A 17,333-nucleotide genomic window follows, 5' to 3' on the forward strand; every position below is an offset into this window, starting at 1 on the left:
AGTAACCCCGCCTCTCAGCGGCGTCAGCAGCGCAACACTCGCGCCATCTCTCGCACTGCGCTTCAACCACATCGACCGCCGCGGGCACCACGCCACGCGAGCCGTGCGGGAAAACAACATATCAGGGGATGCGTGAGAGTCGCGCATCCCCACAACCTTCATACTCTTTATGCATTATTTGCACAATTTCATTAATGGAAATTAAATTAATTCATTGTTTGCCTAAACTCACAACAAAAAAAATGGCTGTGGCTTAGGTAAGGTTAAGCCCAGGATGCGAAGCATACTATCCTTTATTTTAGTTGTTGAACCACTGTTTAGCCTGGTGAACTGCTGTTGCTTGGCTATATTTGGTTCGGCTAGACGAAGAAACAACTCATGCATTACTGCTTCGCCTTCAAGAGTGGAACGCGACAGCGTTCCCGTCGACCCGCCAAGGGGTGTAAGACAATGGGCTACAGGGCAGCGACTACGCGCCCCGCATTGGACGCGGTGAGCGTCGAGCAAAGCAGCGTTCGGCGCGGCAACGAAATGTGCGCCTGAGCAAGAGACGCACGCCTTAGAAACAGCTCGTTTCTAAGGCAACACCGCGTTCACTAGAGGCGCTTTTGTACCGCTTTGAAGCATCGTACTCGTGGCTCAGTGGTAGCGTCTCCGTCCCACACTCCGGAGACCCTGGTTCGATTCCCACCCAGCCCGTCTTGCAAGAGTTGAGCGAAAGCCACTTCTCCTCTGTCGTGACGTCACGGTGTCACGTGGTTTCAAGGCGACACCGCCGCGCCTGAGGAGCTGGGTTGAGCTCTCGTAATATGCTTCGCATAAAAATTGACCAGCTTGGTCATGAAACAGGAAGTTCACAGATGATTACGATACTCCCAAATGCGAAATTTGAGTGCAGCTTGGTCATGAAACAGGAAATTCACAGATGATTAGGATACTCCCTTATGTGAAATTTGAGTGCAGCTCTTTACGTGTTTTCATTTTGCGATATACAGGCTAGCGTGGACAATGTGTCACATGCGGCACATTGCTAACAGAGTGAAGTATCGGGAAATTGTGAGAGGCAGCGCATGGCTGATACATGGGCGTGATTCACAGCAGCCACAGCAGACAAACCTCCCAGACTACACATGCTACTCTGATGCCAACTTATAGCCATCGTTGCTGGAGACCCTGTCTTGTGCAGCACTACGCTTTCCTTTTCACGCTTTCACCATACCCTCCTCCCCCGCTTTCCGCCTCATGGTTCCACTGCACCCTGATCCTCTGCTTTCCTTCTCATGCTCTCTTCACTATCGGAAGTCTTTCATATGCCGGTGCACTCCGCATTCGCTCTTTCATCCTCCGCTGTGCTCATTCACTCGCTTACGCCGACGCTCGCCACAGGAACGAGCACCCAAGAGCTGCGCTCTTAAAATGGGCATCTGTGGCAATTTCTTTCTGTGCAAACTTCGCTACCTTTGAACGAGCAGCAAAGTATTTAGTCTTTCTTATTTACTGTTATCTGAATTTTTATGGCATAATGTGAGAAGTTGTAGAATGTTGAAAATTTCACATTTTGTACAAAAATTAAAGAAGAAGAAATGAAATGATACAGTCGCATACAAGATCACTAAATTTCTCCGAGATTATGTCCTCTCACCTGTTATTTGCAGTGTGCAAAAGTATGTTGAATTATTTTGCTATAAGTGCAAAAGAAAGCAATGAAATGTGATATACATGCTGATGTGTTCAGTGCCCCCTTTTATTGAGTTGTGCCATGCAAGCATCAGGTTAAATGATGGCTTCCATTTCTTTCATGAACTAAGAAGCAACCTGCAGCGCTACAGAAAGAGCAAAGTGCCTGATTGCAGGGTGCCGAACACAGCAGCTTGTACATCACTGTTCTATGTTCATTGCTTTCTTTTTTAGTCATAACAAAATTATGCAGCATGCCTTTGCATAAAACGAATTACAATAGATAATCTTGGCAAAGTTTCAGCAAAATTGGTAGGTAGTTTCTCTTTACAGTGAAGGTGTTTATCTGTACCCCACAATGGATTTCTTGTGTCAGTAGGCAAAATAACGTCTTTCATGGGCAGGTCCCAGAGGTAGCGCAATCGTGGGCTAAAATTGAAGCAATAAGTACGCATATCCTTTGCAATCACACATACAGTGTATACCATATAGGTTGTTTCGATGAAGGAAAACATAAAACACGTCTCGTGTCAACATGATGAATGATAAGGTGATCGTTAACAATGGGAAGCATAGAATGATTGATAACGACATCTGCTTGTAACAGGGGGTGTGACGTCTACTGCCCATATAAAATATAAATTAAAGTGAAAGCTTGTGACAGCACAGCTTGTAACATGGGACGTGACTTCACTACATAACATATGTATAAAGAGGCCCGCCTAGTGAGACATTGCATTTGTGTTATAACAGTGCTATGGGAAGGCCACTCCTAAAGAGCAGCGTGCTTACGAGAAGTGTTATAGACAACAGAGATGACAATGTAAACAACGGCATCGTACTCATGTCCAACGGCATCGTAATCGGGTCGTGGATGGTGAGCGCAAGCGCCAAGTGCAGCAGGATGGTGATGAATGTCGTGAAGCCGAAAATGTGGCCAAGTGACGAAGGTGTAATGCAATCAATTATTTCAAGTGCGCAAATTCTAAATTTAAGAAGAAATTTCTCTATGCAGAATTTGGATTTAGTTGCTCCATGTGTGATTGACTGTGGTTCCAGGTTAAGTGCATTTCGCTTGTCTCTGGTCCACTCTTTGTAGGTGCACGAAGTAGCGTTTCAAGCCATGTTGCAGCCCGTTGAAACATCTTTGGCTAATGATTAGGTAAAGTGCATGTGAAAGTCTCCGCGTTAATAATTTCAAGCTATGTCACAATGGGTAATCATTCTAGCTGTCGTTTACAGCTTCGCTGTCCAACCATGTTCACAGCATGGATTTGAGTTCAGGTTTTTTAAACATTTTTGCATGAAACCTGTCGAATTTTTTATGTGTTGAAATTTTTCTAATTTTGTCACAGAAGTTCGAAATAACGGTAAATAAGAGAGACGTTGCTGCTCGCTCAGAAGGTAGACAAGTATCATAGAAAACATATCAAGAGGAATTCGTTCCTGTCAAACGCATTTAAAAATTTCCTAAAAAAGGCCCATTTTTCTGTTTCCTGTATAAAAGCCAAGTCTGTCCATTTTTGTTCTTGTTTTGGGCTATTGCAGTAATTTGAATTTAATTTCCATTCACAGTGTTGTGTAAGTAGGTATAAAAACTAACAAAGCATAGAAAACCTTAAAGATTTTTTTCAATCTTTCAAATTCATGATGTCTTGAAACTGCATATTTTCCACTTGGTGTCAGTTATAATTTTTTTCATTCTGAAACAAAGGAATGCACTGAAATAATATGCTTGGTCCTAGTGCATGGAGTCATTTTGTTACATCACGTGAGAATGTTGCTGAAATAAAAAAAATTGTTGCAACCCCCCCTCTATGACTGTCCTTATCTAGGTGTCATTTGAGCACTAAGAAGTGTCTCATTTCAGGCGTGAGATGTCTGGTTTTTGTGTGCATGAACGTGTTGTCCCAATGGCACTGTGCTTTATACTGCTTCCACACACGACACTGGCCATGTGGTTTGACATCAAAGAGGGCCTTCAGCTGCTGCGTCTCAGAACTTGCACATTGACATAGAATTCTGAACAGGAACAGGCAACGCTATTCTCAAAATATTGCTAGCTGTGAAAGCTACTCATGACTTTCCATGGTGGCTTTAGTGTTGTCTCGCAAATCAGCTTGATACTATACTTGTGTAGCAATGAAAATACAGTGCACCTTTAATCATCCTGTATAGTAAATGAAGGTGTGCAAATACTGATTACATTAGTTATTATATTGAACATGACAAAATAATCTAGTATATAAACCAACTGGGTATGCAATCTTAAATGCATGCAAATTTCCACATCAAGCAGTTTGAAGCAGAAGCAAAACGTAAATTTAGAAAGAGCACAAAAGCACACTACTACAAAGATGTTTTTATGTCTGCAGTTTAGTACAGTGCATCTGTGACTCTGCTTTAATTTTGCTGTTTGTACGATGTGCATGCATAATATGCAAGTATTGAAGCTTACCTCTTATATAGCATTGCATCTTAGCAGCAAGCCATATTAAGATCGACTTCTTTTCTTTTTCGTATGTTCCGGAACTACTACAGTTTGACCCTGTGGTGAGTTTTCTCTTTTATTTTTGTCTCCCTTTTTTTGGTGTGTGTGTGTGTGTGTGCTCGCGCGTGCGTGCGTGCGCGTGCTTGCGTGTGTTTGTGTGTGTGTGAAAGGGAGAGAGTGATTGAGTGCAGGTCACCATCAAAATCTGATTAGTGTTCTTTTATCCTGGCAGGCATACCGAATGGAAACCTTAATTGATCCAAACTTTACAGCGTGTCCTGTTTTGATTCCCCACCATAAAGGTCGCAAGCGAATGCACCTTGGTGAGTCCTGTGTGCTTGTACATTTTCATTATTCTTGTAGGCAGCAAATACAGAATTTATCATTGTCTCGCACCATTCTACGACTGACTTAGCGTGTTACTTAAGGGCTCAGAGTGGTTGTCAAAATTTACTTTCACAAACAGATACACTTCTAAATGTCATTTACATGGTATGACTGTTAATTTCTTAAGGGGACAATAAAGAGCAACACAAAATCAGTTTAGGCTGGTGGAGTAATCTTTCAAAACTCGTATTATGATTCATTTGGGAAGAAAAGGTTGATCACTACAGGATAAATTGAAGGTCAAACTTCTTGCTGAATTGTGCATCAGTACCTGAGTGCTGGCACGTCAATGTGATGTCATGGATTTCAGAGTTTTTAGTATTTTGGCCATTTTGGCACATAAAAAGTTTTCAGACCATGCTAAGTTGGGTATTTCATCCCCTTAGACTGCAGTGTAGTCATTCCTTAATGAAAAACAACCAACCACGCCTTTGTTGGTACAGTTGCCTTTGTAGACACTGAAGTATGTGAAGTAATTGCAATACTAATATGGGAACATCAGGAAGGTGTCACCATCAGTCTTTCATCTTTGCATTTTTTGTGGCTTGCCTAGGCTCCTCTCATAGAGGCTAGTTTTACTGTTCCAGAAGCATAATATACCATTAAAGATAAACTTAAAGAAACGGACAACCAATTTTCATGGTACCCACTTTTTTTATTGCAGTGGAAGCTTACCGGTCAGAGCATCTAATTATGGATTCCAAGAAAAGGGAAGCGTAGCAGGGGGTGGCAAAAAGTTAGGTGGACGGATGAGATTAAGCAGTTTGCAGGGACAACATGGCCACAATTAGCACATGACCGGGGCAGTTGGAGAAGTATGGGAGAGCCTTTGCCCTGCAGTGGGCGTAGGCAGGCAGGCAGGCTGCTGCTGATGATGATGATGAATGCGCAAAACGCCGTGGAACATTTTTTATGATAATTTTTGTATCTGTAGTAAGGATGAAGTCGTTCACTGGAAGCATGCTGCAAACTGTGATAGGTGAGCGCGATCGCGATTATAGGCCGGCACTAGTGAGAGGCAGACGAGTGCAGCCGTAGGTGTGAAAAAGTATTTTGTTTATCCAGTCGATGTTCCTGCGATTCACGTTTTCCAAAGTGTTAAAAGTATTTCTGTGATAATAGCTACTTGTTTTTGCAGTTTCCTGTCCAACTGCTTTGGTATTTGACTAAAAACGAAACCAAGCGCATCGAAAACAAAACAATGCTTTTACATGTGATAAGCGGTTCATGTTGCTGTGGCCAACCGTGCGCTCTTGATTTCGGATGTTATCTCTCGAAGACCTGAGCGAGCTGGAACAAAGCATTTTAGCTCGCATGCATGCTCAGAATTTAGATCCTTGCGAAGTAGCACCCAAACGTCATGCTTCGACGAATGAAAGCGGCAGCGGCAGCGACGAATCCGACTTGCACGATAGACCATCGTCCCCACCACAAGCAGCATGCCTGGAGAATGCCGATTGGTAAATGCTCACTTACACTAGGCTGGGTCGAACATCGATTTTGATCTGCCAACTGTCGGCAACAGCATTTTTTCCTTCGTGTCGGTGTCTCTGTCACACTGTACCGACGCCAACAATCTGCCGACAGTCGGCGGAAAGCTTGGTGTTGGTACAGTGTGACAGAGGTGCCTACACGAAGGTAAAAAAATACACCCATTTATGGCACAACTCGTCGATGGCATCTTGTATCACAGGGAGATCATAAAACTCTAAGTACTTGCAAACTTGTGCTATACTTGCACGTGTACAGCAGCATGTGCGCTGCCATGCATGTGGGACGACGCGAGCGCCGCTCATTAGCGTGGTCTTTCTTTACTTCATAATACATACAGAATAAAGCACAAGTGTCTAATAATTTATTAACTGCAATTTTAAGCAATAATTATACTGTGCTTAATGACAGTAGTCTTACGTACAGAATCTCTTGACTTCATTTTGAAGTATCGAGATTTCACTGCCAGGCCTAGCCACTTACTGGTTTTTCTGACTTTCTTTGCCAATTTAATATTATATTTCCTACTTAAATCCCGAACAGCGTGCTGGATTCTATCACTATAAATCACGATCATTTCATTTCCATCAACGTCTCGCAACACATTCTGGGCAGTTGTCAGTCTCTTTAATGTTTCTCTTTAGTGTCTCTAATTCTCAGGCCTAACTGGAACAGTACTGCACAGCTTTTCAATGGTACAGTGCAGTCATATCCTTGGTAAAAAGTAATTTTGTATAAAGCGTACAAATCGCATGTAAAATTTCTAACTTTCCGGTTAAATAGTCAGCTGTGTCAAAAGCTCAACTTGTTAGCAAAGCTATGTACCATGGTAAAGTTGGTATATTCACAAAGACATACAGAGGCACCGAGTCTTGGAAGTGTTTCTCTGATGCATCATACAGTATTTTAAAGCACAACTTCCAAGCTATGTGCCAGTGTTAAATTAAGTCATGTGCAGACATTCGTTTGGGAGACATCTGTGAACTTTTTCACACAATGTAAATAGCTAACTGCTGCATTAGCTTCTATGAGCTGAATTACCTTTTCTGAAAGCAAGACCCTAATCAAGGCAAGTTTGTTCATCTTGCTGACAACGTGACATCTTGCTGACAAGCTCTCTGCTCCGACGACTGGTGAGAGACAATCAGACGAGTTGCGCGCGAAGAACTCCACAAGATGTTCCCAGCATCACAGTCCCAAGTTAACTCGATTGCTGATGTAGTTCGGGATGAAATTCAGCAGTCATTGGGATTTCCCGAAGTACAGCCAGAATTGCCACGGCCTCAGCCTGAAGTGATGACCTATGCCGCCATCGCCAGGGCCCGGTAACGCTGCAGTTCCGTCGTCCACCACTGCGACCGCCAGCATGCCAACCCGCAGCCCCGCGCAGCATGCCGAGGAAGACTGGCATTTGGCACGCCCACAACCACCATACGCTCTGCTATCACTGCATAGAAGTGGGCCACATCTACTGCCGGTGCCCATACCATGAAATGGTACTATGAGGGTTCGCCGTCAATGCTCCGTGCATGCAGCAAGGTTACAGTGTACTAGAATAGGGCAGTGGAACGACTGCACTCTTTGGGCGACTATCGTAGTGGCGATAATGGCGGTGCTGTGATCGGCGACTACGGAAGGCATGCATAAAAGCCTGCGCAGCATGTGCTCTCTAAACACTGCTTCCACAACTTCTTTCATTCAGTCACACTCAGGACGCGCCCTTTCAGTCAAACAAAATTTTCTAGCATCTGAAATTTATTGTTTTTCTATTTTAGCCAAAACTGTGATGCTCCGATGCTTTCTTGCACCGTTTGGAAAGGTCAGTGCATGCCGTGCACACTACGGCAGTTAATGTTTACTGGTATGGCATTAAACATTTGCACAATGGACAGATGAGATGAAAAAAAAAAGAAACACTGTAACAGGTAATCATTACCTTCGAACTTTTATTGCACAATTCCACAGTATGAGGATGCCAAGAATTAATGTACTATTAGAATGGACAGCGAACATAAAATGTGTCAGATCAAGACAATGTGCAGAAGTTAACATACACAAATATACAATGATATCAGAGAGACATTAAAAGGTTTTCCGTGGTATGACAGAATCAAGAATGTAATACAGAAATGCACAATAGAAATGAGGATGTTGCACGCAATGCCATGGTTAAGTAAGTAGAAATATGTAAAAAGCAAAGCCTACTGAATGATTCAAAGAAATTCACAATACAAATAAACTGTTCTGTACACACAATAGAAATGTTAATTAAGCTGTAGCTATCACTCATGGATGCTGGCATGCCAGTCAAATTAATGGTTTAACATTCGTTCAGTTCAGCCTGCTTAGTTTCTGGTGCTTAGGTTACTTCCGCTTGGAGGTGTTGGCTTTGTTCAGCCCCTTTACAAAAAAGTGGAGCCTGGTTGTGACATAAAAGCCTACAACACAGGGTGTCGAGCATTCTGTGTGCGCTTTGCAACCAATATGCTTAAGTGCCTAGCAAAATGAATCATCTCCAAGATAGCCATTAGTACACTTTCACTGTGTACCTTATTAGTAGCGAAACAACTCGTGAAAATATCCTCTAGGCGTGTAATAAATGTGAAAAATTCAACTGAAGGGTACAACAAACCACCTTGATCTTGAAGAAAAGAGCGCTATGAAGACACGGACTAAAAGAGGAACATGTACAACGGACAAGGCGCTTGAACAACACAAATGCAGAAGCAGCCAACAAGTGCCCTTGCTCAGTTTAGAGCAAGAGGCAGGCAGTGGAATCAGAACTTTGGTTGGCAGCACGCACCTTTTTTGCCACATAGCCTGAAATGAAATGTATGAATCACGACTCGTTTCTCTTCACATGATGCACGTGTTCGTCAGTTTCTGCTGGGAAAGGTGCAAGTCAGAACCTCTATATTTTTCTCTGTGTACAACTTCACTGTCTTCAAAAACTTTCCCTTAGTGGCATCCTTTTCTCTGTCAGTAGCCTCAAGAATAGAGTTGATCACATCATCCTCTACCTTGCTTCCCGTGACGCTTCGCGCCAAGTTTAAAGAAAGAAAGACAATGAACAGACAGTAAAAACTGCTGTGACATTGGATGACTGTTGCAGCCCGACCAAAGCCTCACTGTATACCAAATAAGTTCTCGACTTTATCCTGGCTAAGCCTTGAAGTTAGCAAATATTTGAATCCGACCTTTTTGTTCAAGTAGTCAAGAAGCTCGAGCGTACTTGTCAGTGTTACACTTATTCCTTCTGCTGTTGAGTCACTGAGAAAATGCCTCATCAGTGTGACACTCCTACTGTTCAGAAATTCAAGCATATCTTGGGTCTTTTGTACACCGGTTGATTGGATGTCAGAGCTTCCGCTGGGTACGTAGATGTCATTACAGCAATCAGCGACTTCATTCTTGAAAAGAACTTTGTGGTAGCCCCTATGCTGCCACAGCTTCTCTCTAGTTGTGTCCGATAAGAAAGAATGCTTGCAGTGGTCTCTGTCCAAAGAGCTGAAAACCATAACCCACTCTTACTTTTTCAAAGTTGTTTACTTGGATAGGCATTGCTTACCAATGGTATTGCTTCAGCAATGGGTAAATGTTGCTTACCCATTGCTGAAGTAAGGAGTCATTCTTTAACACGAAATGTTTTGCAAAACACGGACAAAATAAAGCAGTGGTGGAGCAGCTGCACCAATTGCGGCAGACTGCGCCAAGAGCGACCCTGTGCACCATCCTCTGCCAAAATTGCATTTAAGCGGAAAATCGCGCTAAGCCTGTGCCAAAGCATGCATAAGAATGAAACCCTCCTTCTGTTAATGCTCTGCAGCTAGCAAAACTGACAACCAACAGCATGCTATCATCATTATCAATAGAAGGAAGCAAAGACCTGTCCATGGCGTTGGTACACTCTATTTCTCACTAAGTAGTGAGAAATTCATTGGGCCCGTCAAAGTCGTCCAGTTCGTCATTGACGCGTTTTTCTGACAGACGTACAATATAGTGCCAGCGCACAGTCTTGCTGGTGCTCTATTTCGATGTTCATCGAATGCGCGTAGTACCGCAGAATTTGCTGAAGGAGGATGTCACAATCTAGGGTTAAAGGTAAGCTTTTGCTATGTTTATGGGTGACAGCGGGGATTAGGAAAAGAGCCACTGCAATCGGAATTGCACGTTGTGCATAGTTCAAAATAGTATTATCGAATGAGGTCGAATGTGGTACACGGCGAAAGCTGCCACTTCGATGGGTTCCGCCATGTACATTGATGCAAAACATTTTAGTTGAGTTTCTGTCACTGCGCTTTTTCGGTGGAACAACGTCACTGATGCAAAAGCAAAACACTATTTGCGTCTCACCCACGTGCAGTGGTGCTGATGCTACTTTTTTTTTTTTTGTGGCTGCATAACCTTTGCGGCCCCTATTCGACGACTCCCTAATGTACATTTCATTACACGAGTATATTGCATAATGTCGTGCTCAGTGCAGGGGCGCGTACACTGTTTGTCTTGCGGTGAGTCTTTGCCCACAATCTGCTACTGTTGCACTGTGTTGCATCCTGGGTTAATGCGTTTGTTAACGACCTGATGGTGGTGCCTTCTCTGTGCCATATCGACGAAACCGACCGCGTCCTTTGTGTGTCGCCGTGTGGAGGAGCGTCAAGTCTTTCCCTGACTGCGCTTGTAAGGTACGCGCAAACCCGTCTTCACAACATATCAACTATATCAGTTAAAATTTGCTGGTACATGGTAAGCATACATGCCTTGGAACCTGCGCCAAAAATGCTTTCTGCTGCGCCAAATCGGCTTTTTGCCTGGGCCAGGACCTGCGCTGAAAGGTGAAATGGCTGTTCCACCACTGAATAAAGGAACACACAGCCAAAAAGGTTTGCCTACACCAAATTTCCCGCACGTGTTGTCAAGGGGCATAGTGTAGTTGGCGACTGCAGCGCCGCCATGTTCGCTGCCTACCGTGACAGCTATCTCAAGCTGCAGCCCACGACGGTCGCTGCACTGCCGTATTCTAGTACATTGTAGCAAAGTGAATGCCCTCACGATATCACCGATTACCTCGCCGCCACTTAATGGAGCCCTGAACCACTGTCCCATTCACCCTCACCAGGCCGCTACTTATTGCCGCAGCGCGGACCATACACTGGCCCAGCCCGGGGCCAGTCTGTCAGCCCATATCCGAAAAACTAAAAGTAGCAACCGATGGAGGTGCGGTTCCTTTTCGTCGAACTGACTGCCGCCACCAACAAAGGTGCTGAAGACACTATCTCGGTGACCGGCTATGGTTGCTCTATGGCTGTGGTGTTGGGCTGCTGAGCACGAGGTCACGGGATCGAATCCCGGCCACGGCGGCCGCATTTAGATGGGGGCGAAATGTGAAAACACTTGTGTACTTAGATTTAGGTGCATGTTAAAGAACCCCAGGTGGTTAAAATTTCCACAGTCCTCCACTACAGCGTGCCTCATAATCGGAAAGTGGTTTTGGCACGTAAAAACCCATAATTTTTTATCTCGGCGACATAACGACAACACGTCGCCATCCCGACGAAGCCTGGAAGCAAAGAATGCACCGACCAAAGACCTGAAGACATGGCGTACCAGCCAAACGTCAGTGCAATGCAGCCCTGATCCAACGCCAAGACCTAGCTGCAACGCAAGACAAAGAACCACTGACCCTGACGCGCTCCTCGATGGCCACGCAGTCACCGCCTTAGTGGACACAGGAGCCGACTACTCCATCATCAGTGGATTTTTCACCGCCAAGTTGAACAAAGTCGAGACTGCATGGGACAGCCCTAAAATTAAAACAGCTGGAGGACACCTCATAATGCCGATGGGAATCTTCATGCCAAGAATTGCAGTTCATAACCGGACTTACCCTGTGACATTCGTTGTCCTTCAACAGTGCTCACGAGATGTGATTCTCAGCGTGGACTTCCTGAACTAACTCGACGAAATCATCGACCCAAGGTTAAAGTCGATAATGCTGTCCACAGATAAAGCGATTGCGATGGAGAGGCCTTCCAGTCAGCGTGCCTTGAGTGTACTTGAGGACCAAGTCAGCACGTTGCCTCGCTCCAGCATTGTCATCTCTTCCGGCACCGAAACACCTGCAGGTGTAGAAGGCATCATAGAGGGCTACCAACGTCTACTGCTCGACGGTGAAATTTGCATCGCAAGAGGGATTGCTTGACTGCCCGGAGGGAAAGCAAAAGTGATGCTGACAAACTTCAGCCAAAAGTTCAAGCACATCAACAAGGGCATGACGATCGCATACATCGACAAAATTGAAGAAACCAGCAGTGCATTTGCCCTCTCGGATTCTGCCACATCTACCCCGACTACCATAGTTCCCGAACCAGACTTTGACGTAAATCCAAGTCTCCCCATGAGTAAGCAGCAACAGCCCTAAAGTATTCTCCGACAATACAAAGACTGCTTCTCGACTTCATCGAGGATTCAATGAACATTAGTTGTAAAGCATTGTATAATAACCGAAGAGTGTGCATGGCCACTTTGCCAGAGCCCTTATTGAGTTTCGATGTGAGAACATGAAGCTATAATGCAACAAGTTGACAAAATGCTTCACGACAACATCATCCAACCGTCGAAAAGCCCATGGGCATCTCCTGTATGTAGTCCGTGAAAAAAAAAAGGACGGCACCCTATGTTTCTGCATCAATTATCGTCTACTGAACAAGAACATGAAGGACATATACCCCTTCCCACAGATAGATGATGCATTGGATCGGCTCTGCAATGCTAAATACTTTTCGTCAATGAATCTCAAAATTGGCTACTGGCAAATAGAAGTTGACAAGAGGGATTGCAAAAAGACGCCTTCATCACGCCAAACGCCCTCTATGAGTTCAAGGTCATGCCATTCGGACTGTGCTTGGCACCTGCAAAATTTCAGCACATGATGGACACTGTTAGCAGGATTGAAGTGCCAGACCTGTCTTGTTTACTTGGATGACGTCGTCTTCGCCGAAAATTTTAATGATTGCCTTAGCTCTTTCACTACAGTGGGAAAAAGATGTTTTCTGTAGGTTATGCCAGATTCTTTTTTTCTCAATGAACTACTGCGCTTAATATTTTATGTAATACGTAAACAAAAAAAAAACAGTGAATGCACTTTTCACGCATAAAAGTTTTATTAGCAAGATATGTGTGATAAAAAAGATATAAATTGCCAAAATGAAGATTATGGGATAAAATTGAACAATGCTTGTAAAGACACGCTTGTATCTACTAAAAAAGACGTAAAGAATATTATGGGATATACAAAATGTATTCCTGTCTAATAGGCACTATCTCCGAAAAAAATCTAAATTTTTCATTGAACAGGTATTCCACTACGAAAATTTTGCTGCAAGCGCTACAGTTGGCTGGGCTGGGCTGCAGCCGCCGTTGTTCTAGGCTGACTTGCGTCGTCGTCGCTCTCAGAGACAAAGTCCGACGGAAAGGCAGCATCCTCGGACTCTCTGCTACTCGATCCATCGATAAAATCAGCCACCAAACACAGTGAAATAGTGAGTCTGCGATTTTTCGAAGTGTGCGCCGCTCCCAAAGACAGCCATTTTTGTTTTCTACTTTGACGATCGCTAAACTTTGGAGTGTATTCAAAAATTAACACCTGGTGGGGGAAAATCAAACAAAAATATAATTCTCCTACTTTACGTCCTATAACGCAGAGTGTCCGTGAACGGCGCGGATGGTCTCAAAAGCGGTGTTTCGAACCTTCGATAGCGGGCAGCCATTTTTATTTCTACTTTGGCGATCGTGAAAACTTCGGAGCATGTTCAAAAATCACCACCTGGGGGAAAAAAAGCGAATTGCCTAGCAAACAAAAATATAGTTCTCCTCCTTGACATCCGATAGCACAATGTGTCCATGAGCGGCGCGGAAGGTCTCGAAAGCGGCACTTCAAACCATTGTTAGTGGGCTGACGATGCCCAATGGGAGCGGTATGGAAAGAATTAGGCGCCTTGCATTAGTACTAGAGGCCATGAAGTGATCAGGGCTCACTCTGAAACTGGAAAAGTGCTGCTTCGCTTATGATGAGCGTCTCTTCCTAGGCCACGTCATCAGCAAATCTGGAGTCCGCCCCGACCTACAGCAGACAGCTGCCATCACAAAGTTCCAGCAGCCCATAGAGAACAAGGCAGTGCGTAGATTCCTTAGCATGCATGCCTGCTACAGGCGCTGTGTCAAAGACTTTTCACGCATCGCTGAGCCACTGACACATCTAACTAAATGTGATGTCGAGTTCAAGTGGGAAACGCCACTGGCCGATGCATTTTAAGAACTTAAACGACGCATGCAGTCGCCACCGATACTTGCACACTTTAACGAGGACAGCGACACAGAAATCCACACTAACACCAGTAGCCTAGGCCTCAGTGCTGTCCTAGTCCAGAGGAAGGACGGACTTCAATGGCTGATGGCTTACGCTAGCCGGTCGCTGGCAAATGCGGAAGGCAATTCTACAACCGAAAAGGAATGCCTCGCCATCATTTGGGCTTCAGCTAAATTCCGCCCTTACCTATATGGCAGGCCATTCGAAGTCATTAGTGGCCATCACGCGTTGTGTTGGCTAGCGAACTTAAAGGACCCTTCAGGACGCCTGGTGCGGTGGAGCCTCAGGCTGCAAGAATATGACATCACTGTAATCTACAAGTCCAGATGAAACACTCTGATGCCAACTGCCTGTCTCACGCTCCTGTGGACCTGCCGCCCCAAGATGGCCAAGATAAGGACGCCTATTTAGGTACAATAAGTGCAGACAACATTGTCGAGCTGCAGCGAGTGCACCCTGAGCTCAGAAGCCTTGCTGAGTGCTTGCAAGGCAAGGCAGATGTTGTCCCAAGGGTATTTAGGTGCGGATTGCCTTCGTTTTTCTTACGAAACGACGTCCTGGTGAAGAACTTTTCACCAGCCCGTGCACACTATCTTCTTGTTGTGCTTGCAGCACTCCAGTCAGAAGTGCTCCATGCCCTGCACGACGATAAGACAGCCGTGCACCTCAGGTTGTCCCATATGCTCGCAATACAAGAGAAGTACTGTTGGCCACACTTGACCGCCGACGTCGCCCATTACGTCAAGGCCGGCGGTATTACTAAAGCCGATTGAGCCTCCTTGCCGACCATTTTAGCAAATCGGGATGGATTTGTTGGCGCCCTTTTCGATGTCAACATATGAAAACAAATGGATCATTGTGGCTACCGACTACCTTACCCGATACGCCGAAACAAAGGCTCTGCCTAAAGGTAGTGCGGATGTTGCTAAGGTCTTTGTCGAGAACATCCTGCTGCGACATGGTGCCCCAGAAGTCCTCGTCACCGACAGAGGAGCGGCAATACAGCTGGACAAATCACAGGAGGACAACTGCCTACCATCTGCAGATGAATGGTCCTAAGGAGCGGCTGAACAAGACCCTCGCCGACATGCTTGCAATGTACGTCGACGTCGAACAGAAGACGTGGGATGCCGTCCTGCCGTACCTAATTTTCTCTTACAACACGGTGGTCCAAGAAACAACGCAGATCATGCCATTCAAGCTTGTTTACGGCAGCAACCTGACGACGATTCTCGACATTGCTGCCTATCTCCAGCGCGTCGAAGAAGCTCAACAGCCCGCCAGCCTGCGCATCAAGAGCCAGCAGAGGAGCGACAGCCGACACTACAATCCTCGATGACGTGACATCGAGTACCAGCCCGACGACCGTGTTTTAGTCTGGACTTAGCGAGAAACTGTTACGCTACTATTTCGGACCCATCAAGATCATTCAATGCATTGGCGCACTGGACTATAAGGTCATGCCAGATGGCATCACAGTGGTGCCGTACACAACCAGAAGTCATCCATATGGTGTGCCTTAAGCCTTTCTGCACCTGCTGAAGAATTTGGGAACTTAGTTTCTTTGTTATTTTGTTATTGTTTTTTCTTTATTATGTGTGGTTTTGTTTTTGCTTTCATGTTCGTAGCATAGGGATGACGCTTTTTAAGAGGGGGACATTGACACGTGTACTTGTTTATCTTTATTGAGTGACCGCATTTCACCGTCTAAGAAATTTTATCGCTAAATGGTCTACATGGGAACAAAGAGTCCTGGGAATCCTCCCTCCATAGCCAGGAAGAACAAGCCCAAAAGCTAGTCATCGGTCAAGCCCAGGCCGCCACTGGAAGCCAACTGATTCCGGCCGACGTCTAGTGGGGAGGTAGGCGGTGAAAGGGGGAGCTGCGTCTTACCCCGATCACCCATACTCCCTGACGGGTGCAAATAAAGTGCTTTCTTTCTCGGAAGCGCCTGCATGTATCGGAAGTTCCTCGAAGGTTGTCAAGGGTTCTATCCGCTGTCTGTTGTCACTAAACCTTGTGCAATCTGATTGCTTGTAGCGACGCGAATTGTGTAGCGCTTTCTGGAAGACACGTGGGCAGGCACCAGCGATTATTCTGGAACCTTCGATGACTCACGTACGCAAGCCGACGTGCTTGCCCCGCAGATCAGATTTTCGCCGATTGCCGATTGTGTTCACCGCTATGATTGTTCTCTCAATGTAGCATGTTTATGAGGGTACAGGTTCGTGCAATAAAACGCTAGTTCCGTCATTCACAGTTTTGCCGCTTTCTTCACCGTCACTACTACATGATATCTGCCATTTTGCTCTCTACATGTGTACATGTGAACACAAGTACACGTGTCAATACAGTGCAACAAAGATGCAGAATGATTAAATACAGTTAAACTTTGATATAACAAACTTTTAATAAAATTCTTGATATAACAAAGTATTTAACGTTTCATAACTTCTTGTCCATAGAACACCATGCATTTGGAACCTCAGTATAACGGAGTGCGTTTATACACGATTTCAATATAACGAAATTTCACTGCCACCGCGAAGGAATTTAGATACAATAAATGGAAACTTCCGCAGACGCACATGGTCAAATGGTTTGATTACAAGTGGCTGCTTGTGACGCATCTTTCAAATCGCACACCGCTTGACCAATAGTGCCTGCCGAAGCGGAAGAGAGTCGTGTTCCGTATAAAGGCCAAGTGCGATAAGATGTTATTGCTCCCCACACGCGAAGGTGAGCCGAGAAGAATGGTGGCTTGATGAGTGCCATCTTACTGCTCAAGCAAGGGGAAGGAAGGGGGAGCAAACTCGCAGGAACGCAATAAGGCATGTGAGAGGGGAGGAAGTGGGCAGCAGGTTGGCGCGTCTCCTTTCTAGCTCCAATGCAGCCATGGCTGCGCCTGGCTTTCAGCACAGC

The 17,333-nt window shown here is 45.2% G+C and overlaps 1 protein-coding gene across 2 annotated transcripts in view; it reads left to right on the top strand.

Moving 5' to 3' along the window:
• Positions 1–17,333, top strand: part of PAPLA1 (Phosphatidic Acid Phospholipase A1) — an 89,427-nt gene that overhangs the window by 47,200 nt on the left and 24,894 nt on the right. For both annotated transcript variants that reach the window (XM_070531248.1, XM_070531249.1), the window contains 2 exons: positions 4,219–4,230; positions 4,401–4,491. In XM_070531248.1, coding sequence (XP_070387349.1) covers positions 4,219–4,230; positions 4,401–4,491 — 103 coding nt within the window. The remainder of the gene's footprint in view (positions 1–4,218; positions 4,231–4,400; positions 4,492–17,333) is intronic.

The sequence above is a fragment of the Dermacentor albipictus genome, chromosome 1 (assembly GCF_038994185.2).
Source record: "Dermacentor albipictus isolate Rhodes 1998 colony chromosome 1, USDA_Dalb.pri_finalv2, whole genome shotgun sequence".
Classification (NCBI taxonomy): domain Eukaryota; kingdom Metazoa; phylum Arthropoda; class Arachnida; order Ixodida; family Ixodidae; genus Dermacentor; species Dermacentor albipictus.